Source organism: Clavelina lepadiformis, chromosome 5 (genome assembly GCF_947623445.1).
Source record: "Clavelina lepadiformis chromosome 5, kaClaLepa1.1, whole genome shotgun sequence".
NCBI lineage: Eukaryota > Metazoa > Chordata > Ascidiacea > Aplousobranchia > Clavelinidae > Clavelina > Clavelina lepadiformis.
This window is the reverse complement of record NC_135244.1, coordinates 5,773,036-5,799,456: the sequence shown is the minus strand read 5'-3', so window position 1 is coordinate 5,799,456 and position 26,421 is coordinate 5,773,036. Positions and strand designations below refer to the sequence as shown.

Genomic DNA, 26,421 nt, shown 5'->3' with positions numbered 1-26,421 from the left:
AATCCATTTTTTGCAACTAGAAGGCGAATAGGCGATAGAAAACACGGGCACACCCGAGCAACGAACTTGACTGAGATTTCGAATTTAGACACCTTCGTACCAAGTTTCAAGATAATGGAACAAACATAGAGCGCCTAATCGTCTATCATAACCAGTAACAATAATAATGAAAAGCAAAAACAACATGTATTCAAATCAGAGATCTCGATCCATAACAAGTTGAAAAATTTCATTGCAGCATTCTTAACATACCGCACTGTACAATGGTACGGCATTTACTAACTGAAGGCGCATGACGTCATAAGGCTTGGAGGAGTGTTTCGGATGTGAACCAATCAGAAACCACCGACGTACAAGCCAGCTGATTGCTGAAGTGTTCATTTCAAACAAATTGAAGCAACACGTGGTGCAGATAAGCATAAGGTACTGGAGCAGAAGAGCGCCTAGCAAGTCATACACGGTACACCAAAGGAACGTTTATTGTTTAGGTTTTTAGTTGTTTCGTAAGGTTACCAATGCTGTTTGTCTGGTATGCGTTTCTATATACAGTGTAGTGTAATGCAGTGTAGTGCACAAAGCAGTGTGCATTTTGGCTTGTACTTGTCACATCTTTTGCTTGCTCTTTGTCGCATGCAAAAGTTATCAAAAATAACCGTGTAAGCTACTTTGCAGTGTTTCTTACTGTACAAGTTAAACGTTATTGTATTCGAATTATGTGATTTACACGGTACTCAGAAATAAGCGGCTGTACTCGGAGAGACGTTCCGTGGAATTAAAATTCGTACGCAACATAATAACGGAAACTGATATCGTGTCTGTGACAAGTTTTATTACTCTAACTCTGTTAGCCATTGACTTGGGTTCAAATTTGGCAAAGCACATGCATAAGAATCATGGAACCATGCTATCCACCTATACCTCTTGATGCTGTTATAGCTGTGGATTCTTTCTTTGCTATAGATTCAGAGGAATGTGATTTAAGCCCAGCATTTCCTCCAACTGGTCGTATTTCATGCACAGAACGTTTATCTCCATGTTATCCCCCGAATGTTTCTGCTATGTCAATTTTGGTATGTGTTACTGTCAGTTCTCATGAAGCATGTAGGCCTACTTCTATTAGTTAACAATTTTTATTTTTCAATCATAGTTAATATGCTTTTAGATGTTCTTTTATCAGGATTTGTTAATTTCAGGCACCCAGGTCAAAATCAGAATTAACTAGTGTCCAATGCATTGTTTCAGTCATTTGCCAAATGAACTGCCCTTTTCCAATAATGACCTACTTAAGGTGCTAGATGTTCTGCTGCTCACAAACTGCACAAAGCAATAATAAGCACGGGTTAAATAACCAAAGAGATCTTTGTCTTCATCCCAACGCTGGAATAATCTAAACCTCGTAATAAGAATTTAATATTCTTGCCTAAAGTTACCTGAATTCTAAAACTTTATTGGTAATTTTCCATTTTTAATCTGTTGCACTGTATCATCTTTATGTCATGACAGTTGGATGATTCTGTTGTGGGCATAACCTATACTGTATTGTTGGGCTCCCATACGAAGTAGCAATTGCTGCCTAATGAAATATTTCTTCATTTGCAATTACATATTAACTGACTTCTAAAGTTGCACTTAGACATAAGTTACGAATATTTTTTAAGCAGTATCACAAGCAAAAGGTTCTTTGTTTCTACGCTGAGTTTATTTTTTTACATAGTGCTAATCTTTCAATTTTTGTCTGACAGTATTATGTTGATCTTCAATAAAAAACCTTCATACATGGCTTTTATGATGTCATAATTGCGTATTGATACAAGTTGACAAACTCAGCGTATTGCACGTAGAGTCGTAGAGAGTAAAAAATCTTCATAATACGATAATAATATTCGAAGTGGTTCGCTCTCAAAAAACAGCAGTGACTACGGGATAATATTCATCTAAAAAACAGATACAAGTAACCTAAAAGGATACTTTGCATAAGAAGGAATTAAATACCAGTGAAAATGTTAGCACATGGAATGGATAACAACGAGAGTGCTACGAAGACCAGCCAGAAAAATACAAAAATAGAAGACACAAACGCACAATGGACAACTTCAGTTAAGTACCAAGCATGTGCACCAAGCGGCTTCTAATTGCACTATGTCTTGGCTCCACACATTCTTTTGATTACCCTTTTTAGTCACAATAAGTAAGTTTTACTTTCAGCACATCAGATGTGTATTACTCCACATGCAGTAACAACGTCTTATCCCATGAAAATCAACTTCAGCCATAAGTTCTGTTAGCAGTGAAAGCAGTCCATGCAAAAGAAGCATCGCTTCACCTTTGGCAGCAACCTGATGTTGGGTTCATTGCAGAATTCCTTGGTCTCCATCTACTTTTCTAATGCAGTCCAAAAGTATGTTGTATGCTCCCTCATTTGCAGAACTGCTGAAAACCGAGTGGAAAGATCGACGATCCAGTTCTTCTGATAGCTTCAAAATTGGACCATTTGTTACGCTATTGAATTGGGATGGAACACAAACATACATACAAAATACACTAACATAGAAAGTTGCAACCCACTTGGCAAAAAGTTAGTTAATTTTGTCAGCCTGTGCCCATGTGTTAAAACACAAAACGCACATATTTCTGCTGCAGTAATAAATTACACAAGGAAAGTTTTAAGATACCTGTAGAAGTGAAATTCAACAGTTTTTACTACATATTGTGATTTTGTTTAGTTTTGGATTACATGGGATGAAGAAATGTTAAAAAGTAGAAAAATTTACATATTGTCAGTCAAACTTTTAGCTTGTCGGCAGAAGCAAAAGTAATTTGAATTCAAGCAATCTCTAAAAAGTGTAATAAATAAGTCAAGAAATAATACTTGACACACCACACACGCGTGACGATCAACTTACTTGGTAAGTGTAGAAGTCCAACGCTGCTTTACAAAAACAAGTCCAGTCCCGCTTTTCATCGGGTCTATTCATTCTACTTACAACCAATGGAAGTCTGAAGAAATCAAGTTAAAAGCAACAACATTTGTGCGGAAACTTGTAAATATTTTAAACTCTTGAAATTTTTATGATATTATATAAATATCCAATAACGAACAGATCAATAAAAGGATACAGTGAATTGATCCAATGATTTGTAGACGCACTAACGAAAAGGCATGTCAGACACCACACTGCAGTTGAAAGTGGTGTTCTTTGAATGACGTTACTCAGTGACAGCATCACCCATTCCTGCACCAATGGTGATTGGTCTCTGCTGTGGAGAGTCTGGAAAACCTGCAGTGGGCACAAGAAGATATTGAATATACACTTTATACGGTGTTGAAAATTATAAAATTGCTGGCACATTTACATTTATGTTGTCATCAAACCACTATAGGAGCTGTAACATGAAACAAATGCAGTGTGTAAAATTAAAGCATTATTTAAAGAAAAACTACTAAGTAAGAAGCAATTAATTTGAAACAACAACAAACTTAAAACAAATTAAAAACAAAATTTGAACCTGGTGAACTACTTGAGCGATTAAATCTGGAAATGGCTGAAGTGTAGAAATGAACTCAGCAATGACCTTGTTCATCACGTCCTGTGCTGGAAAGAAATCATCCAGAACACGTGGCAAGACTCGCGCCATTATTCGAGCATCTTTTGCGTAACCTTTCTTTATTCTGACCAGAAAATTTAAGTCTTTTACCTATTGGCAAATCGCTTATATTTGATTTCGATGTGTGCTTACTTCAGAATTAATCATTAAAAACCATTGAAATAAAATTACCAGTCATCGTATGAAACGCACATTTAAATAAACAAAAGTTCACCTTTCAAAGAGAAGGGAAATCCTCTCCATTGCTAAAAGACGAGTTTCAATCGCGTCTTCCTGTTCCTGAGGGCCATCGTTTGGATTTAAAACGTCATTCTGGCCCGAAACACGCATTCTCCCTGTAATACATGATGAAGATGAAACACAAATTTCTGTGACTACGATTATAAATTCCATTTCAGTTACTACCATTTTATTTCAAATATCAAAAACTGCTTCTCAGATCAAGCAACATTTGAAAACAAACAGGGATACAAACAAAAAACCTTTCGGAATCAAAAGGAATATGTTTAACATCACCAACAAGGATTAATTTAACCACTTTAAGTATTCTTACCACAATACATGCATGTGAGCATTAAACCACAAGCAGCAGTCGCACGAGATAAAATGGGATTTAACTGGAGCTGATCAGCTGATGCTTTCAGAACAGACTCACATTCGACCGATGATAATGAAAATGCGAGCACTAGGCGCTCGAGACCTTGTGTGACACAGTGATAAATACGAGGTGGTGTATTGGTTGTGTCCTGTGAGGACAACATCAACACGCTTGCCTGAAACAACAGGAAAATAGAGCCGTTTATAAATTTTATTATAATCTCGTTATGTTATTTAAGTACTACCACATCAATGCATTGCGTAGTATGAAATACACACGTTAGGAACTCAAGTATTGTATTTTATGGTACCAAGAGTATTAAGCTCAAACTTTTAACTTAATTTTAAATAGCTGATAACTGAAGAACAAATTCAAAGTGCTGGTATGCAGAGTTATTCAAGAAAAGAAAATCAGATTACTTGAATTATAACAGATGTAAATTCGGGCAAGATGACATCCTGGCACCTCTCAATCAGGCAATATGCGGTTGATGCCAAAACAACAACATATTCTTCATTATACAGAGCTGGACATCTGCAACGACAAATTAGAAAACGAACTCAGTCAAATTATTTTAAAATTGAGTAAGTTAAAAACACAAAGATGAAGATAATGATCAGCATAGTTAAAACATAAAGGCGTTTGTGCTCAGACAAGAATAACGGTAGTATTTAAAAGATAGTGTAACATTTAACAGCATTGCCTCAAAACAACAATGGTATAACGTTCTACTAAGATTTTCACTTACGTTGACACCGCCACAAAGTTGGTTGGAACATATTCCACAAGAATATCTACAACAGGTCGTATATGTCTGCTGGGATAACATTCCAAGCAATACAATGCACCGTATAAAGAAAAAACCTGACATGAAACCAGTGAACTTGCTAGGCCAAGTGTCAGGACAGGCATCACATTTTCAACAACTGTTTTACCCTAAATTAAGAAAATTGTACATTTGTAAATACTGGCGAGTATTTATTATATATAACTATGTATTTTTTAAGTTAGGAGTCAGTGCAGAAGATTTTCAACAGACTGTCCTATATTTGTTTTACCATGCCCTGTACTGCTCCAGCCTTGCACATAGAAACCACTATGTACTGAAGCATGATGTCGTCATCAGGGGGTTGCGATCTTGAAAAAAGCGCAATCGTTACAGAGATAACTTTAATAAAATTATTAACATAGCTTTTCACTTGTAACAGAAATTGTTCAATACGGTTTTGATGAAAAAACAAAATACATAAAATGAACAGTAATAATTCAAACATGTTAAAAGTTCATCATAGCTCACCCATGCAGAACAACCAACGTGGAAAACATCCATTCAAATTGTTGTCTTTCGATGAAAAGGTCAGAAATTAGGAGCAGTGACCTAACACATTCACACAGCAGAGGTCTCGCCATGACAACGGGAGGAGTGCCTTGCGCAGTAGATGCTTGTGCAGCGGTGCGAAACCACTGAGTATAAAGGTCAAGCAAAAACTGGACACATGAATGGACGTCAACTCCGTCTTGTACCTGGTTGTTTGAAACAAGTTGAAATTTTTATGTTTTTGAGATCTTTAATTGAATAAATAGAATAATAGGTCAACATTAAGATAAAGCAATAGACAAAAATAATTACTTTCAAAATAATTTACACCAATTAATTTACACAATTTAAAATTTATTTACATAACTTACATTTAGATGTTCATTAATATGAAAAGAAATATAAACAATAATTACAATAAATGAATAAATAATCATACCCTGATGGGTGATCGAGGAGTACCAGGCATCACAGTTGTTGACAGGTTGGCGCTCTCAAACATGTCGCTTCCCTCACTGTCATCTTAAAAGAAACAAATTGACATAAAATAAGTCTTTGATGTGAACAACTAAATTAACATTTTTTACCATTGACAAACGAGTTGTCATATTCTGAAGACTGAATGGTTTGAGTGTCTCCATCTGATGAATATTCGCTCTCATCTTTTCCAGGAGTTATACCATGGAGCTCAAAAAAGGAACGGATTGAATACTGAAGGTAAATGATGTAATTAAACCATATGCAGTGCTTGCCACACTGGATTGGTGATCGGTCAGAAAGCACTTGAATTTATACAAGTTTAAATGTTCAATTTTAGTCATAATGAAATTATTACTATTACTACGTAGTATTGACTACAACAGCTACCTGTCCGAGACCATATTTCAACGATGATGTTAAAATACGTTCCGTATTGCAAGCTAACCATTCCTGCAGGGAACGTTCACAGTTGCGTAGGCTTTGATTCTGCATTAAGGACAATGAAGTAAGTACTAGATTTTGTATTATATAGAATTACTTGACTTGTAAATTCTACAGACAACTCCGTCACCAGCTAGTATAACTCATTCTACTTGTGACAGTAAGGTAGCATAGTACAGTGTTCATAAGCAACCTGGTAGGAGTCGTGAGTATGGAGATGATTCTTTGACCCAATAATCGCTTGTAACTCTTCATGGACTATTTCACGAACACGATTAAGTTGTCTTCCTAACCTTGTATGACCAAGCTTAAGTGCCTGATTTCGATGATATGTCTGTGGAATGAATACACTTCAAGAAGACTAAATAAAAGTGGCAATAGTAGATATAAATTTGAGATAACTACTATTGTTCAGGTGCCATAAACTTCATTTTAATTCTAATCTTATCATGGTATGGAATTTTATACACACCGGTACTTACACTAATACAAAACCATTAAAAATAAACTACAGTGTACAAACCGCTGGAAGAAACAAGATAATAATTTTTCTTGTCCATTATTACAGCAAAAAACTAGAGTTACAAACATGGTGAATAAAGCAATCAAACCTTGTACTGGCTGACAGCAGGTTTTCCACCAGACGGCTGTAAAGCACAATTGATAACCAATGACGTGAGCCCTCGTATGGCTAAGCATGAAAGCTCAAGAGATTCTTCATTCTAAGGTAACAGACATGATTAGTTCGACCTTGAAGTTTCTCATCATAAAATAAGCTGTGTACGTTAATATATTTTCATTAAATTACCACACTATTGGTATCAGCACTGGCATCAACAGGCTGTGATACCAATACACCAAGCAAGCTGGCCCACGTTTCCTCAAACTGTGTCCTGTTTGTCCAACCTAGAGTTGTACTCATTGGTTACCCAGTGCGCATAGTATAAAAAGGCAATTTTCTAAGATATAGCATTGATCAGGTTATGTTTGCTATCACCTATCATATTGTTTGTGTTAATAACCTATGTGATTGATGATGCTAATAAATTCGCTTAAGATTTCTTTTTCTTGTAAGTAGTCGGCTGGTACGTCGGGAAATTCTGTTGGGTTGTCATTGTTAGGTGGTGGCTCCCAGCCGTATTTCCACAGCAGATGTGGGATTCTTACATACGAGTTCAACATTGTCATAGTGGACAATTGAATAATCTGCAAAATTACAAATACGCATAAACTCGTGTGCGTACTAATACTTGCATATTTCAATACGTATTGTTTTACACATAATAAGTACTCACTATATTGTACAAAGGACCCAGCAAGCATGATGGAATTGTTTCATAGTTAAAGTTCTGACCGGTTCGAACAAGGTTCAGCATCTGGGCGAGTCTAACACATGAAGTGGTCGTTTTCTTCCAGGCCAGATCATCAGAGCCTCGACTTTCTGGGAGATAAGGTTGAGACAATGGCAGTTCCCTAACATCTGAAAAAGTTTAGTTGCCAATTTCAGTACGGAGTTAGAGCTAGATAAGTGAGAAATTGTGATCGTGGGTGGCTGGCTGTGTAGTATAGATTAACGCAAGCAATTCTCACAAGACCGCAGAAGTGTGTGGATGGTTTGCACAATGCAGATGGTCCATGCTGAGTTGCAGTTTTGATTGAGTATTTCGAATATTTCATTCACTTTGAGAATTTGCTGTAACATTTCTAAAGAAGCCGTGATGTGTCCAAGACGTGGCACTTCACCTGATGCCAGTTGCCACAGAATTACCTAAATTGTAATTTTTACACATACAGCAAAGTTAAACATGTTTATACTGTACTGAAGGTATATACAGCGTGTACGACTTTACGTACTTCACAGGAGAGCACCGCAAGACGAAGGCATGAAAAATATGCTTGTTCGGGAAGCCTATAAAGCGTGGGTAATACTGAACTGGTTTGGAAGCATTTCACGAGACATTTACACAAATTAAACACGTTTTCCTTGAACGAGTCATCCCTGCCCAGGATGATAAAGTTTTCATTGCATTCTGTGTAAAAATAAATAGGATAAAACATTGTGCACTTCAGTGCATGTTTCAAAACAGCCTGTTATTTTCTACATATAGTTGCAATGCATTCTGCATAAATGTGCTATAGCTGAAAGTGATACCTGCTGCAACTTTACCATCAAAGCAAGAATTATGTTTCACTTTGGCCAGAGTGTCGTGCAAATGTGTTTGAAGCACATCAACTGAAGCCTTCATTATTGGACTGAAAACAAAAACATGCATATACAATTTATTTTATGCTCTTTCACGTCAAGGGCGTCCAGTTTCGCTTTTGTAAGTTATTTTATATATCCTTTACAGCACAAAAACACAAAAAAGCAATGGCGGATTGTTTGTTTAGTTACATGTATAAAATAGCTCCTTTTTTAAATTGTGCAGCAATTATACTAGTGAGATGCATAGCATATAATCATACACTTGAGGTTTTCAAATACAGTAACAAAGACCACGATACAATAATTGTGTGATTATGAAATGTGACAAAAGATTTTGTATGACTTAACAATGTTTAAGTTCGGAAATTACAACATCTATTTAGAAAAACGTTGTTTGCATTATTCCCAACTCTCAAGTAGTACCGCCTACTACCATTAATGTGTGTATTGTATACAAACCTTGGATCGCATTGTTTTAGATAAAAAAAACACATAAAACAAACTTTTAAGATGCTTTTGAAATGAAATCAAAGATGACATTGCCACTTACGATCTTACCTAGCAAGAATTTTGCTATATTGCAATGCTTCAGTAGTGGTTGACAAAACCTCTGAAATTCCGCAGGAAATGCAAGTTGTTAAGAAAGGCAAAGCAAAATCCTAAAGAAACCAAAATGGGTTTAAAATTAGAGTTAAAGTATATTCAATATCTTTATGGAAAAATTACTGTGTTTTCCAGAAACAAATTCCTAAAGAAAAAGATGTTTGTAATATTTCTATAAGGTACCTCGTGCTTCATGACCATCATTACATCATCATAATCTAAACAGGCAAGCACTTTGGCACACTCTGGTGACCATTGGCTAGCCTTGCAGCAGGAAAGTTCCATTTCAATAAACCAGCTCTAAAAATAAAAGTTATTAAAACCGGTCTTTTTAGCATCAGGCAACAAAACGCGTTACTTGCAATAAACATATTTTCATTATTTTCAATCAAAACACAAACAACTTTTTTATACAATCACAACACTCTCGGAACCGATAAGTGATTTAAAAATTGTCAAAAAATTTATTACTTTGTCTGGGTAAACAAGGAGTCCATCAACATGTGGTTGATTATTGCTGGTTTCAATTTCAATATTTTCTTCTGTCACATGACTTTTTAATCTCAGAAGAAGATTATAAAGACGGCCGAAACGTTGTTGACGAAAAGCTGATTCAAAGTTGCTCTGTAGAATGTATATTTTAAGAAATTAATAAAAAACTTCTCAAAGAAAGTCGAATACACTTTGAAAGAAAGATTTCAAGTAAAGATTCTTGGGATGATTTTTAAGAATTCTTGAGGGTAATCTCCTAGAAAATTGAAGTCTTTAAAGAACAGAAGACCACACATCTTCAGATCACAACGATTTTATAGCTTCGATTAGCTCAATTGTTGAAATTTTAACTAGATACAAAATTAGCTCTGTGTAAAACGTAGCAACTTACTAGCAAAACATTCAGTTTGTCCATAGAAACCTGACTGAATACATTTTCTCGATCTAATATGAGTAAAGACTCCACGTCATCGCACGCCAGTTGATCACATGATTGCACAAGGGATATGATTGGAGAAAAAACAAAATGAGGGGAAACGAGAAGCATGAGACGAGCTCCTGTGCAATTGTCATTTGCCATTGACAGACATCGCAAGACCTTCTGAATGAAATTGCTCTGTTGATAAATACATTGCCGTTGATAAATAAATACAATACAAATCACATATCTCCACTCAAAAACTGCACTGTTTGGGTTTTAATAAAGCATGCACTACTCAAAATAAAAAAACCGTTTTCGAATGAATAACACAAAAACTATCCCACCCATTAAAATTTAAGAATATAGATATAAATGAAATCAAAGAACTTCCCCACCTTCATAAATGTTTGATTACGGCAATAATTTGAAACAGCATCAACAAAAATACTGCATTGCGGTCCTTTCAGGACAAGTGATATGAAATCTTGCACGGGAGGTTCATCCAGTAGGGAAACGACATCATGGATGTGATTGTTGAGTAGCCATGACATTAAAGCAGACTGCTGCATGTGCTGACACTAATTGAACAAAAACATAAACACCTTTAAACTTGTATCTTTCATCATCACAAGGACGATGCAGCACAGGCATTGACACCAAGTTTAACTATTTCCACCAATGGAAAACCAGCCGCAATGTTGTTTAGTTTGCTAATAGCAGTCGTGCATTGTTAGATCAATGTAACAAAGCTTATCAACTGATCAGGCTTGTGCAATGACGGATGCTCAGGTGATAGAATGATTCAATCAAGTATGTGTGTTGAACACATTTTGATGGCAGAATCACCATTTTTTAATTCATCACTGTTAGGTTAAAATAGCATGATGTTATGGCTACTTTGCTTGTTGATGTAGAATATGCACATCATTTCGCTACTTTCCACGATGTTAAGCAGGTTGTACAGCCACTTTGAGCAATATCAAGCACAATTTATGACTATGACCTGAATTGTTAAATTGGAAACTAGCTACATGCTTACTAGGCCACCACCAAAGCTATAAATCTCTTCCAAAACATACCCTGAATTGCTTACTCAATTGGGAGTTGGGTCTTACAGACAAATGCATGTGTTCTCCATCAAGGCAAAACTATCATTAGATTACATATACAAGAATTTTTAAGGTATGTGTGATAGAATAGACCTAATCTATTTTGAATAATATATTTGGAAAAGGAATAGGCAGTGAAAAAGAAACCAATAACTATGCATGATGCTGCAACTCACCACAAAATCTGCTAGCAAGATCACCGAGCCACGACTGACTATTTGACGATTTACTGTTGTCAGGCTGAGATTATCACAAGATTTTCCTAAAAAGAAATCTTTTTAAGGGAATATTTTAGTAAATTGAGTTATATGAAGTTACAAGCACTTTTAGATTAAAGTGTTTTATGGCAAAAGCGCATAAAGCATATCTTGCATGCAAGGTACATATCAAGCATTGCAGACTATCTACCGGTCAGCACACTCCAGAGTGGAACCTCGACATAGCTGAGATGGGTCAGGTATTCCACCCAAATTATTGACACGATTGGATTTGTTCGTTGCAATTTTAAAAACACTTTCATCATGTCTTGTGATGTGTAAAACTGAGACTGATTTTGAATGCAAGTAAGGAAGTATGATGCGGTTGTGAAAGCCTTGAAAGCACCTGCATCAAAACAACACAAACAACTCAAAAAAGCAGAACTAAAGAAAAACATGAGAACTTCTTTTATACTCCACATAACAACAAAATTGTAGTGACAAAGCAAACAGATTAAAAGCGGCACAAATGATACAAATGGATTAAACAAGCATACAATGGAAAACAAAAGTGACCTGATCTGTGCATATAGGTTAGATTAAGCAAGAGCTCTGCTATTTCCTGGCAGAGGAACATTTGACATTTTTCATTGCACTTCGATTTTGGATCGGATATTTTGTTAACAAGGTCACTACTGATTGCACCAAGCATCTGATGAAAAAATCTGGACAAATCGAGAACAAATTACTAGTACGGTTTAATTTTGCTTTTGAATCATCCGGAAGAAAAATGGGGAAAAGTAGCATAAGTTAACAGGACTCCGTTTCAGTAAACGGAAATATTCAAGAACATTTTGTATGAAGCAGGTTAAAGAAATATAGTTAAACGAATACTTGTAGCAAAAACTAAAACAACAACAAGTTACATTTGTGACATAATTTCTTGAGGAAAATATTTTTTTTTACTTTGAGCATATTTTATTTTATATTTTACATGAGTCAGATACTTAAATTCTTGAGACTGTTTTGAGCATCACCTTCAACAATTCAAAGACATCATATGCACTTATTATGCTTTTTGCTATAATGAAATAAGCTAAAACGCTTGTAAATATTCTCATCAAGATACAATGACATGGTGCTAATAAAACACTTACACTGCAAGTACGTTTTCTGAGGAGTTTTCAAGTGTTGTCTCATCATTAACATGACCGTTTGTCTCGAACGCTGGCTGCTGTTTATGACCAAATAACCGACTAAATACAGGAGTTGAAAAAGAATCCACCTAATAATCACATAATAAAAGTGTTTACGTACTGGTAACGTAAAATTTTTATTTAAAACATTTTTAGATAGATATATACAAACTAACAATGGAAGATAAACTTCACATACATTCAAACTGAGTCTGCTTAAACACTGAAGAATATCCTGTTCTTTATAATGGCAGATGAGCACCCTCATCAAGATAAGGACCTTGGCCAGCCATCGATGGAGATATTCAACTGAAGGCTAACATATAAACCAATCGAAAATAAACCAAAGAATGTTTGTTGCTCAGCATTGACTGCTACTGATACTTTCAGTATTAATTATATAAAACTATTAACACTGTAATACGGTAGCGTTAGAAAATTGTGTTCAAATAGTCTTAACAATTCTACATGAAAAAAATGTAGCTATAATACACATTCCTGGTGTATATTGCTGATAATAAAACTTACAACAACCAGCGGAAATGACAACATGATTTGAAGAATTAAATCCATTGGCCTGAGTGATGTGGGGGAAAGAGTCTCAAATAGAGAATGAAGGATGCTGATATCCTTTTGGCCAGTAACCTCAACCTTGTAAAATGGTATTATTGCTGAAGAAATGATTTTCATGCAGGGACAAATATATATGCACAATTGAGAATTGAGACAGATAATACACATATCATCATTAGTGTTGCCTTTAGACAGTCACAAACAGATACTTGTATCATCAATTTACAAAAAAGTAGAAGCCAATTAAGTGAAATAAGTTTGATCCACGCCACCTGGAAACTAACTACCTGTAATTTATCCATCATTGGAAGCAAAATGTCAGACACTTGTCTTGAAACTTGCTTCCAACGTTCAGCATTATCTCTTCGACTGTGTTGTAATATTGTTGTGATCATTTCAAAAACCTACAATATAAACTTGCAATTATAACTCAAGCTTTCTATTTTGTAGTAAACACTAAACATAGCCACAGGTTTAAACCAACAACAGAACATAAAGAAAGATATTCATAAATAATATGATAGAGTGCTTGTATGGCAGCACAAAAAAGACGCGCTTCCTTCAGTGATGATAAATGCTTAAGTAGACATGCATATTAAGCAAACTTTCTGTTTACGGCGTATTTATTACGCTCACTTGAATTACGGAAAAGCTAAAGACATATGAGCAGAATTAAGTCGTAATTTGGCTAGTACTGCGAATGGTATGATGTACATAGATTAATCTTGCATGCAGATTAATATCAAAAAAATTAAATTTGTTGTAATATTTAACCAACTTCTTAAGAATTACAAATGATCAAGCATTCTGCATTAATTTTTCAAATACAGAATGCTTTTTTTGCTCTTCCAGACATTTTCCAATTATGTACAAAGCAGCAGGCCATGCAGTTTATGAATTCACATTATAGTTACCTTCAAATACATCCTCTGTTATGAAATGCACAAGAAAATCGTTTAAAACAGCCAGGGAACATAACATATACAATAGCACCTGATGTTAGTAATTAATGAAGTAACAACTTATAGCAACCTACCCGTTACAGAGTGTAACTGTAAGTAGCCAAATTATACAAGACAAAAGTATTAATGAAAAAATTCATAGCATAACATGAACCACAGACAACAATAGTGCCAGTCAGGAAAAGCAACATCACCGGGGACATAAGTACTTATATGTGACCAATGGCCGTGTAGTGAAACACAAAGAAACTGTATTTATTGCTTGAATGTTACTTGTTAACTCAACAGCATGTGTCCATGACTTGTTGCAACCACGTGAGCAGATTTTTCAGCATATAAATGAGGATCAAAACACACCTGTGGATACTGGATTAACTTGAGCATCATCATTTGAACAACCTCTCTCTGTGTGGTCATTTCTTGCAGATCCTGTTTCGAGGTTCCTCGAACCACAAACAGATCATGGACAATTGGTTCCAACGCGGGAATCACTGGAGGATTTAGAAAAGAATTAGGCCTATTAGAAGTCAAAGTAAAATAATGGAGAGGGAAGTTGGACAAGGGGTGTTTTCAAGTTTTCATACCATGACTGGCTGCACCTCTTCCACTCGCCATTAGACCATCACAGAGTTGAATGATCTTTGGCATGGCAATAATGGTTTTGGAATTGTAGCGTTCATATGACAGGAGCACAAGAAAGAAAAATACGTGAGGTATAAGTTCCTCAGATCCACGTATCTGCAAATAGTGAATAGCTATACCATAACATCCCTACCAACATAGCATAACATTTTGCAACAGAAGCATCTAATATTGAAAAATGTAAGTTCATTTTCTAATTGATAAGCTTGTTCTTTGACTCACCATTCCACTTTCGATGGATTCAAACTGTTTAATGATGAAGTTAATGAAAACTTGATCAGAATCGAGCATGCAATAATTCACCCGAAGTTGGACCAATTGTGCAAGAAGATTGAGAACATGTCTCTGTGATAACAAGTTTGTCAATGATACATCATTAATTCACAAAACAACTGTGTACAATATCTAGAGTCACGTTGGAAAATATACATGCAACAATACTTTAATTCAAAATGAAATGTCAAAAAAATGTTGTAACAAGATAAGGTCACCTGGAATTCAACGGAGCTTGTGACAGTATACAGCTTGAGTGACTTAATCACAAGTGATTCAAATAGTCGAATGTGGTTCTGAATAGAAGATTTGTTTCCTTTTGATGTCTTAGTTGTCTGATTTAACTTCTGTTCGACCTAAGGATGATGTTGGATAAATTTAGACTTTCAACTTCAAGCTTTGTTACTTTTTTATGAAACTAAATGTTTTTTATATGATGAAACTTGACAATACCTTTTTCTTTATAGACCCGAACCAACCCTCACTTTCACTTGCGACATCTGATTGATGGGAGTAGTGAAACGACGAATTGGCAATGGCCATTGTTAGATGGTTAAGCGGATGGTGAAAGATCTAATAAACAGAGCGTGGTGATGGTATAGCAATGGAATTGTATACAAACACAATAAAAATAAATATAAAGGAATAATGAGTGGACTGAAGGAAATAAAAGATTATTGTAGCCAGCGTCAAGATTTTCCCTTGGAATCGCACCCAAGTAAAGTTGCACCTATGTGAAATTTACATACATATACAGTATACTCACTTCATAAACTTTTAAATGTGATAAGAAAACATGTCCAACCTTGTAAAATAAAATTTACAACTAAACCAGTTAAAAAAAGTTGTTACATAACATTTTATGCAAATGGGCGCAAAACCATGGTTACGCTACTGACATGAATAAACTCATATACATAGCCAGCTGCATTGCTGAACAATATTTAACACTAAAATTTCTCTGCTTTCAAAACTGTTGGCAGCTAAAATATTACCTGATGACTAAAAGTGGATTTGAAATCTTGGCCAACAAATGATGGCCCTTGCGTCAGAGGAGATTTATTCAACTTGGCATCTTTATCACTCTCAAGTTGGCTGACTAGATTAGTTCCAAACAATGCCTTAAGCAGTTGCTGAACACATCTTTCAAAACAAGCATTAAAGAATGTGACTAACCATTGAACCAACTTTCAAATAAAAAGTCTTAGAAATAAAAGTAAGCAAGCTTTAAGCAACTCACAGCACGGTTAAAGTCGGCTCAATGACAAATGTGCTTTTAAGGTATCCCAATATTTCTTCTGTGTGGGGACCGACATCTTGAAATGATGCCAATTCAAGAAGTTGAGAAATGACATCCAGCACAACTCGAACAAACATGCAGAACTTATCGTCGTCACCAAAATCAAGACCACCCTTTGAAAAAATATTTAAATGTTACAAAAACTAATGGTTAAAATCAAATTATAAAAAAGTTTAGATGACCAACAAACAACCAGTGACTGTGTTTTGAGAGGTTGAAAAGCTACCTTGTAATTCTTATATGCGCCCACAAGCATTTCATGTAGTTTCATGTACACTCGGCTATGATGAAAAGTTCCCAATGATTTTTTGGTTGACTTCTCTTTGTCAGAATCTTGTGGCTATTATTGAAGTAACATTAATCATATTCACCATCAGAGAACGGAAACGAATCAACTAGGAGTGTTCAAATATCACCCATTACAAACTTTTTGTTTTTGAATCATTATAATGATATAATTAATATTAAATTTTGGGTAGGCAAAGAAGAAATTAAAAAAAGTGTTGAGTTCAGTGAAGATAGAACACATTGAAAAATATCTGTTTTTTATGGCAAGCTGGCATGCACTTTTATGTTATCATTACCAATACCACACTATTAGTTTAAAACTTTAAACTGCATGGAGAAAGCAACAAATATATACCATTAACAATATTTAAAATGTGACAGATCACTCAACAAAAATTATAAACCATTCTCAAATTATATGTATATAAGAAAGATTTAAAAAATCAAATAATTTTCTTGGTAGAAGCTGTATATTAGATGTATAACGTGACACTTCCAAGAAACCAAACACATCAACTCAACATTAACTCAATAAATAATCTAGGATGAAAGACCACCTCCTTATTCTGGCCTGATTTTGGCATCGGTGATGTTGGAAGAATTTTCCTCATAGATGATGGTGAAGACTTTGATGATTCATTATTGTCTTTGGCTTTCTCCTTACGCTTCATTGGACTTGGTATGTTAGCATTTGGAGTCAAATTTGGAAGGACAATCTAGTGAGTGTCAAATTATTTGATAAATCAAGCATGCAGTGATACATTCTGTGTGTAAAACGATAAATTATATTACTAACAGTGGATAACCTGAGTGCAAATATTAGATACAAAATCATGTACATGTGTATATAGGCTGAAAGAATAAGGTAAGTGCAAAATTGCCAGGTGAGTACATTACAAAAGTAGTTTTCACAAAATATTTCCACAAGTGAATTTGAGTATTTACAAAGTACATGGTCTTATAACTATAGATGATAAGTGTCATTATTTTCCTAAGACGCTTATTAAATACAACGAAACTCAAAAAAACAATCACAGGAATAAACATGTTTCCCATGCAAACACATTACCACCTTACACCTGTTTTTATTACTACTTTCCTACAAAAAAACTTCTACCTACGCAAATAACCTAATAATGGAGAAAACTTATCAAAACCTACATTAAACAATGTTTACGTTAACCACCAAAACCCTTCACCAACTTTTGCTGACAAATGAAATAAATGAGCAAGATACCTGTTGAACATTTAGCATAGCTTCATAGAGCGCCTTAATACACAGTGAAATATTAAGGTACAGTTATCAATATCCCAGACATATACTTAATGTTTAAAACAAGACATATCATGGTGGCAACAGTTTAGACATTATGTTATTTCGGTTGAAGCAATAGTTTAACGATGATATATAATAATGATAAGTATGACAACTGAAATAGCCAGTTACATTGAAAAAAAATAGGGTGCAGAATGTGAAATCAATGTTTTTAATACCTTGTTTGGGGGAGCAGGAATTACATCACTAATTATATGATGAACAACAGACAGCAACTTGATGAGATGGGTGTAAAGATCAGAAGCATATGATTGGATCATCAGATCATGGATACAAGTCCAAGCTTTTAAAAGTGTATGTTTGCTGTCAGTTGATCATGTTTAAACACTTCAGATTTATTCAGATCTCTTGAGACAATGTTGGTAAAAAGTTGCAAAGACTAATCTGTGTGACTGGATGTTGCAAGTTTATCAAATAGCTTACGAGCAGCAGATGATGATGTTGCTTTTGATTTCAATGTTTGATCAGCATTTACTGGGCCGAGGCTTTGAAATCCTATTACAGGACAAAGCAGCAGTAACAAAACACTGGTGACAGAACACTCCTATGGTTGAAATTATGAACATGAAATAGAACACACAGAACATTAATTAATAAACTTACCATGACTTGCTGAACCAGCAAGTAAATTTCCAACCAAAATCAAAGTGTTACAGTGTGCAGCTATGTCCAGTGGCAGCCACGTTGACTTCAACAGACCCATTATAAAAGATAGTACACCACCAAATTGTAGAGTTTCAGAACTCTACTTAAACAATTTAAAAACTAAAAGTCAAAACTCAAAGGTAAATAGAATGTTTAGTAAAGTATAAAAATATGCCTGTTACATAAGTTTCAAAGATTAAAATGAACAAATTATAAACTACAAGTCAAAATTCATGGGAAAATACACAACGTTTAGTAAAATAAAAAATACGAAACTTCATAAATATGTCTATTACATACCTCTCCATTTCTTTGAAATGACACATTGGATGAGTTGGAAGTGTTGCTGATGTTGCTTTCTGATCTCAGCCTAGTAAGATATGATTTGAATGTAAATGAGTTGGTTGCGATCACTCCACATCATTAACGTTAATAATTCTGCTTTACCTTACTAAAACGTCTTTTCATGAAATGATTACCTTTCCTGATTGCTATATCCAGATTGTATGAAATGGCATCCCCATGCATTCGGATAATCACAAGGTTGATATTTTAAAGACAGAGTTTTAAGCGATAAAATGCACCCATATGTTAAATGTTTTGATGCAGAACGTGTCAAAAGGGTGGATACTCGACAGATCAAGAATGACAAGCTGACAAAACAGAAAATTGTTTTTGCTTATTTTAGTTTTGCAACAAGTATTTCTACATTCGACACAAGTTCAAATTATGCATGCTGATTATATATCATAACAGGCAGTTGGTAAGTAAAATAAAAGCAAATAACTCACAGACTATAACTGACACAAAACCAATAAGCTAACCTTTCTTCGTAGCTTGTCACTGCCTCTGTGCAAACCAGTCCACGGTGAGTTCTTAACAAACTTTTATCTGCAGCGAGATCACTTTGTTTCGAGGAGGACTGTGAACTTTCATCATCCCAATTCCCAAGTAACAATCCCAACTCATCACGGCATCGCATGAATGCTTCCAAAGAGACAATATCCACGTTGAGGTTCTTGCACGAGGTATAGGAGGTGACTATAGCAACCACCATTTCGCTTGCTGCCTTTCGTATCCGATAGTCATCTTCAGACAGACAATGAAGTGCATAATTCAATGCGTCTTCTTGGAAACTATTTTTCTGTGAAACCATAAAATGAACACCTTCAAATTAAACTTAGTTGTGGATTTATATCCTAGCTTGAACCATACTAGGCGTTAATATCAGCAAGCAGAGATGCAATTAAATTACCTTAATAAGAAAGTCGTTGTTAGTCTGAGACTGCTCCAAGTACGCAATTTGTCGGAAGTTAACAGAAGCCAGAATTTCAAGAAGGTCAACCTTGACTAACCAGTATGAATTTTGTTTTAGTCTCAGCAGTGAAAGCAGTAGAGATAGACCAAGGTTGTTATACTGGAATAAAAACAAAAAACTTATGAAGATATGGGTAGCAAAGTTAATAAAATCAATCTAATGAAGTCAATATTACAACCAAGGCTGCAAACTCAATAGATCTTGATCAGTTTGCTGAGCTTGAAACGAAAAAAAAAAACGCTCAAGTAGTTTGTTATTACAATTGCAACAGAAATATCATCATTTTTTGCAGTTTGCATGACAATAAACTTCCAAGATTGATCAGAAAACCTTGACATATAAGTGAACTTAAAATAAATCATTCTGCCCAACTCAAAAAAAAAATCGATTGAGCTTACAGCCCTGATTATAACATAAGTACTTTTGTTTACAAATGCTATTAGTTGCACAAAAGTCCACAACTGAGTGCCGACAGCACTAAAGCATTCCACATACAACAGATATGATGATATGTGTATTATACGGGAGAAAAACACATTTTTGCAATCACGTTTATCCACATAACATTATTAAATCCATAACTGACTTACTGTGCTTGCACACAAAGTAGAAAAACAGACAGTGATCGCAGAGCAAGCTTGTCTAACACAAACTGATGACTCATCTTCAAGAGCATGTGTCAGCATTCCAGTTAAAGACTGAATATTAGGTAACGATCCAAACTTATTTTCAGAATAGTATGCTGTCATTTCTTTCCACCAGTCTTCAGCACTTGTCCTGGAGGTAGAACGATTTTGCTCAATTAGATTTTAATATTAATTATTATATACCGACAACTAAAAGTACTGTCATCAGTTAGCATGAATTTGATCTATGTTGACTGCCAGGGGTTCAAGTGCCAATCTGGCCCAGAATATCGGCATTAACAAGCCCAAGATTCAAAAAACTATTTTGCAATTACATCCTGAACAATTAACAGCTGCTTTAAATTCAGTCATTTCATTCATTTTTCATTTTTCATTTTATTTCATTCAATTCATTCAGTCTGACCTAGATGCCAGTGAATTCTTTTAGAATTGTCTTACACTCCAGAGATAGATTTGTGTGTATGATGATGTATAAAGTTGTGGAAATGTGGTGTTGGGAAAACATCACTAACATCAACAGTTAGGGTTTGCAATGTTAGCCAAGTTACTTTCAATACGAACGGCAAGAAGTCAAAGAAATCCAAATTATTTAGTTGGCAAGACGATTATACTGTGCAGATATAAAAAGTAACACAAAAAATCCTTTCTGTTGACAAACTATTGTTTACCTGCTTAGATGCAAAACAGTGTCAATGAAAGACGCAGCAACCATGAGAGACGCACCTTTCAACTTCGGATCACTATGCTTTCGATACAGGAGAACATCAGAAAGTACGGCTGCGTTATCTTCAACCTGCATGATTAACAAAAGCAATTACACATGGTGTTAATATCAGAAATACTGTGTTGTGGTTTGTAACTATCTGTCACTATCAACACATACTTACGAATGTTGGGTGGAGTTTCAAACACAGAACAATTGGCTGCATGTTAACAACTAGGGAGAGGCAATTTAAAGCCAGATTCTTTAGACTGACTCTGACCTGTTTGAAAAAGTTTGAAAATGAAGATTTGCATGCTCATAACAGCATATTATAGCGATGCACATTCGAGAATACTGAATCCTTACCAAACAAGTCTTTAAAAGATATATATTCAATTTTTGTCTTTTTTTCTGAATCCTAGGTACCCAATTTCATTCATAATTAAATGCTTTCATTGATGCACATAGTTGAACATTTATGCGAAAAACTACGCAAGTTTTCAAAAATGAAATACACAAATCGATGTCAATATTGTTACCTTCGAATCTGGAAGAATGTGGCTTTCTTCCTCGGTAAGCAAAAATCTATGAAAGAAAATCATGATACAAAAGTAGCACAAATTAAACAACAAAAGCTTGGTATGTCACCAATTTAGTTAAGAAAACTTGCCATAAATTTGTTAGCAACATCTTACACTAAACAAAAACTTACTACTACCATTACCACATACTACTTCAAGCTATTTAAAGTTCAAGGTATTCATAATTGGCAACAAACAGACAATAAACTGAGATAGGGGATGGTAATTGCATTTTAATAATTCAATCTTTCTGCCTTGGCATCCTGTAAACATTATAACAATTAGACATCAAAACCACATACATATGCACAGCTTATCTCTCAAAGCAATTACCTCCAGGGCAGTTTTGAATTCTTTCTAAACTATGTTGTATCGCATATCAATTATTACAATAAGTTGATATGTGATGTTGTAGACAACAAATAAAATCTGCACTAAAAAATGACTTGTATGTAATGGAGTACTTGGAAACTTGGCAGATTTAGATTTGCATATTACAGTACAAAAATTTACAGTTTCTATCCAGACATTAATTTCGCCAATGATGACATATCAATACGGCCGCACATGCTTTTTTTCCTCGCTTTTTTCACCAATAGCTGATGTGTTACGTGAAAATTTTTACTAAATTCTAAATAAGACCGTATGAGATAACTTAAGTTTGCAAAAAATAAAAGTCTTTAAATTCTAAATGAACAACTAAATACCTCTAATGCGAGCCTGTCTTGTTTTTATACATTCATACCACCTTTGCTGATACGATTCAAGGTATCAAAAAAGTTGGGGACAAGCTGGCTTACAATATTGTATTACACTTCTTTTATATATAAAAAAGCTATTGATAGCAAGCCTATATATATGCTGCAATTACAATGTACAGGATGTATTACTAAAAAGAATAACATAAAATGAATAAGAATATTTCATTACAAACATAAAACCTTTGCAGGGAATAAACATAAAGTTACCTTTGACAGAGCAAACGTGCAACAATTGCTATCGGGACAACATCAAGGTTTCTTGAACTTTCTGTTTTAGGTGTGTAAAGATCTTTGGAAGAAAGTAATTGTGGGGCAGCTGAATTTGTATTGCTAGTAATTAGTGTCTCAGTAGTTTTATCTGTACTTGACGTGTTTTCATTGTCTACATCACGGGAAATTGAAGTTAATTCATGATTGTCACCATTTGTAGACAAACTGCTACTGTTTTCTAAAAGGATAAAAAGATGAAACAAAAATATTTGTGAAAAAATTATAGAAATGTTAGCAGCAACCAAACTAAATATATTGCTAGTCATTATAATTCATGACAAGTGACCAATCGAACAAAATAGTACAGCTTCGAGTTATGCCGATGATAAATAAATGCAAAGTGTTATTCATTTTCCGTTTACAGTAATCTCCCGGTTAAGTACGTAACTTGAGTTTGAGCATCTAGCGTGAATTTGTCTAGATGGGTACCTACTAAGCAATTGTTAACACCATTATTTGCTCTGGCATACTTGACAACAGTAATTGTTCTATCTATACCTTAATCTATCCCCCACAGATGACTTTTTAACATTTTTACCACATTTTCAGGTGTTTGATCTGTTTTGATACTCATGAGAATTAAATTGCTGATAAACTTAATAAAATCCAGAATTCTTGTGTACTGAGTTGGGATGGGAACTTCTAGGTGTGCACTTAAGAGGAAAATTACTCTTCATCGAAAATACTTAGACCTACCTATAATACTCTGTCTATATAGCTACATACCTGCAGAAATTTCATGTGCAGAATCAATGGCGACTGCAAATGTGGGTTCTCTAAATGAAGTTGAACTTAGAAGAAGATGACTGATATCAAACATAAAAGATTTTAAAAGCTGTTCCAGAAGCTCCAAAGCTGAGGTAACAATCGTGTGATCAACATTACATAAATAATGCAATGAGGCTTCAAATACCTGCAATGTGTAATAAACACAAATGATATAAAATAAAGTAAACAATTCATGAGGCAAAGTGTTTTGAGCACCAACTTTTTAACACGTTGATTGCCCAGGCCTGATCTATCAGGCCCCTGATGCCAAACGATATCTGCCCAGAATAACATGGTATATTCATTTGTACATTTTAAATTTTCAATACATTTATCATTAAAAAAGTTTATTTCTGTTGCCCGTGGGTTTCCCAATTCTTGTTACAGATGCCACACATGACTTAAGCTAACAAGAGAACGCTTATTTCAAGGGTGTGGTACCGGTTCTATAATGGTTAAGGGTACATTGCACCTTCCACACCCCATTCTTGTCAGTATTTTGATATGAATATTCTATAAATCTTGATTAGTAAAAGCTGTAAAGTTCACCGTAATAAGAAGTATTTTAAAGTCTTGGTCAGCACGACAAGGTGGTTCCAATAAGAGTGGTATAATAGTTCTGAAAGTTTGCAAACAGCCTAATATTGTGTTCCGGTCATCACACCTCTGGCATAAAATATCTGGAAACAAAACGGAAAAAACCACTAAAAATATCGGAACTCTAGGAGCAAAATGAAAAAAGCTTTAGTGAACACAATTTACTGGAAAAAGTCTTACCTAAAACAGAACGTATCATAGGACCGATAACAAGGACAAGTTTTCTTGAATTTACAACAATAGAAAACAAACAGCTGCTAGCTGTTCTTCGCATAGTCACAGACTGGTGTGATGTGTTCTTCAAAAAAGATGCAATCAAACCCTGAACCTCACTTTCACTGGCAAAGGTACCAAGATTTCCAAATATTTTCTACAAAATCAAAGATGAACATGCCAATGCAATAGACCATAAAAATTTTATAGTATTGGTAACACTAACTGCATAAATTTTTTAAAAAAAATTGGTACTTTTATAAAAAATTAAAATATAATCAAGAAAAACAGTTGTGATTAGAAAATGCCAATATAATATAAAAAGTTGGCAGGAAAAACCATTTGTGAACTCTGATGCTGCTTCTTCATGGAACGAATTAACTTACAGCAATAGAAGGCGCCAAACATTCCTGGACAATATCTTCATCTCTTTGCGATATGCGAGCTAAACATGGCAAAAGATTTAAAATATAAGGCCTGCATTTTGCCGGTCGTATATTGAAGCATAGATCAGAGAATCGTGTAAGTGCTCCTCTTAAGCTTCGAGCTTGGCTATTCTGTAAGAAAAGATGTGACAACAAATACTAAACAAACATTGAATTATACTGAACAGGTTTGAAACAACAGGACCAAAAATCACAAACTGACCAATGTTACCATCCTGTTTGAGAGGAAAACTTTTCCTGATTGCCTAAACTTAATGATGGCAACTATCAAAACACTATTATTCTTTATCGAATTGAAGATATTGTTAGCCTTGGATTGAAAACTGTTTTCAGGTGATCTGAGTACCACAGGTAATCATGAAAGTTTTCTACACAAGCAAAACGATGACCATTAATCAGACAGGGTATGTCATAATGCATAAATTAACCTTTTTAATTTCCTTATATAACTCAACAAGAATTTTGCTGATGCTTGTATCATACAGGCCTTTTATAACTTTGTTTAAACATTCCTCAGCACCTAAACGAACATCTGCACTTTCATCGCTACATGCTTGCAAAAGAGTTTCAATTGACACAGCTGCAAAAACAACAAAATATATATATAATTTCCACAGAATACTTAATTTGTGTTTCCAAAGCTATGGCATACCAAGAAGTCCAGGAAAATCGTTGTTGTTTTTAACGGATGTTAATATCAAAGATTCTGCAATGACATTGCAATTTAACTGCCTCTCCTTCGGAATTAAGGTTGATTCCTTTTGCCTGAAATTTAATGACAATTGAAATAAAGCAAAAAAGACTGAACATAAAAATAGTTTAAAAGTTATGTTTAATACAAATGTAATTTAGATAAGCAGGGGTACAGGGGTATTTCAGGAATTGAAATCTTACAGTTTGTCTTCACTTAATAATCCACCATAAAAAAACTTCAGAGCATTTACAGACTTGATCACTTTCTCCATGCTAAATGGGGGAAAATTAGTTTTACTAATACCACACTTTATAGACGATAGATCTGTGTAAGCATTTTGTTTCACATGTTGCACGACCAACAAACCTGGAAATGCAAAACATCTGGTGTTAGTCAAAATGGCAGCTCAAAAACCTGAATTCCAGTAGGTATTAGCCTACTGGTATTGAGAAATTTGTTGATGTGGTCAATATCACCACTTTTGGACTAAAAATTGAGCGAATTAGTGCAATAGCATATATACACTGGACATAGCAGTAATCCAGTGGGAGTATGAATCGCCTGGACCGCAAAGTGACTGCTTTGTAAAGTGCACAAAATATGGCCTGTGCATTTACCCGCATCTACTGTTTGAGAAAAGCGCACATGGAATATACAATGTTTCATGTGCACTACAAACAGATAAACTTAGCAGCCTGGTGCACCAGCACCCACATTTGTGATATTTTGGTGAACTA

The 26,421-nt window shown here is 34.8% G+C and overlaps 1 protein-coding gene across 8 annotated transcripts; it reads right to left on the bottom strand.

Moving 5' to 3' along the window:
- Positions 1-1,768: 1,768 nt before the first annotated feature.
- Positions 1,769-26,421, bottom strand: LOC143458993 (huntingtin-like). Of its 8 annotated transcripts, XM_076955921.1 has the most exons (65): positions 25,885-26,421; positions 25,643-25,755; positions 25,419-25,570; positions 24,931-25,101; positions 24,512-24,701; positions 24,284-24,414; positions 23,693-23,879; positions 22,904-23,144; positions 21,894-21,939; positions 21,539-21,634; positions 21,320-21,444; positions 20,595-20,781; positions 19,942-20,103; positions 19,511-19,830; positions 19,166-19,339; positions 18,987-19,056; positions 18,645-18,786; positions 18,465-18,536; positions 18,200-18,324; positions 17,943-17,975; positions 17,263-17,421; positions 16,644-16,757; positions 16,358-16,530; positions 16,113-16,260; positions 15,884-15,922; positions 15,571-15,690; positions 15,336-15,473; positions 15,067-15,189; positions 14,787-14,940; positions 14,560-14,693; positions 14,155-14,169; positions 13,528-13,644; positions 13,196-13,318; positions 12,867-12,983; positions 12,629-12,756; positions 12,048-12,196; positions 11,683-11,877; positions 11,451-11,536; positions 11,245-11,313; positions 10,561-10,743; positions 10,136-10,360; positions 9,724-9,876; positions 9,436-9,552; positions 9,208-9,308; positions 8,596-8,696; positions 8,298-8,473; positions 8,034-8,211; positions 7,739-7,923; positions 7,466-7,649; positions 7,252-7,349; positions 7,055-7,165; positions 6,637-6,777; positions 6,390-6,488; positions 6,110-6,233; positions 5,962-6,044; positions 5,502-5,728; positions 5,263-5,341; positions 4,953-5,140; positions 4,624-4,738; positions 4,160-4,379; positions 3,821-3,941; positions 3,508-3,670; positions 3,118-3,278; positions 2,904-2,997; positions 1,769-2,474 (listed from the first exon to the last, which is right to left on the bottom strand). In XM_076955921.1, the coding sequence occupies exons 1-65, from the start codon at positions 25,953-25,955 to the stop codon at positions 2,349-2,351; spliced, it is 8,862 nt and encodes a 2,953-aa protein (XP_076812036.1). In that variant the 5' UTR covers positions 25,956-26,421; the 3' UTR covers positions 1,769-2,348. The 8 variants fall into 8 exon arrangements, with proteins under 8 accessions (XP_076812036.1, XP_076812037.1, XP_076812041.1 ...); XM_076955922.1 differs by lacking the exon at positions 14,155-14,169; XM_076955926.1 differs by lacking the exon at positions 11,245-11,313 and having other exon boundaries at positions 25,885-26,420.

Excerpts from the sequence above, each read along its gene's own strand:
- LOC143458993 (XM_076955921.1), bottom strand. The coding sequence starts at position 25,955 with ATGGAGAAAGTGATCAAGTCTGTAAATGCTCTGAAGTTTTTTTATGGT. Across the intron at positions 8,212-8,297 it reads TTGCGGTGCTCTCCTGTGAA|GTAATTCTGTGGCAACTGGC; the intron begins GTACGTAAAGTC and ends ATTACAATTTAG. Across the intron at positions 7,924-8,033 it reads CCACACACTTCTGCGGTCTT|ATGTTAGGGAACTGCCATTG; the intron begins GTGAGAATTGCT and ends AAACTTTTTCAG.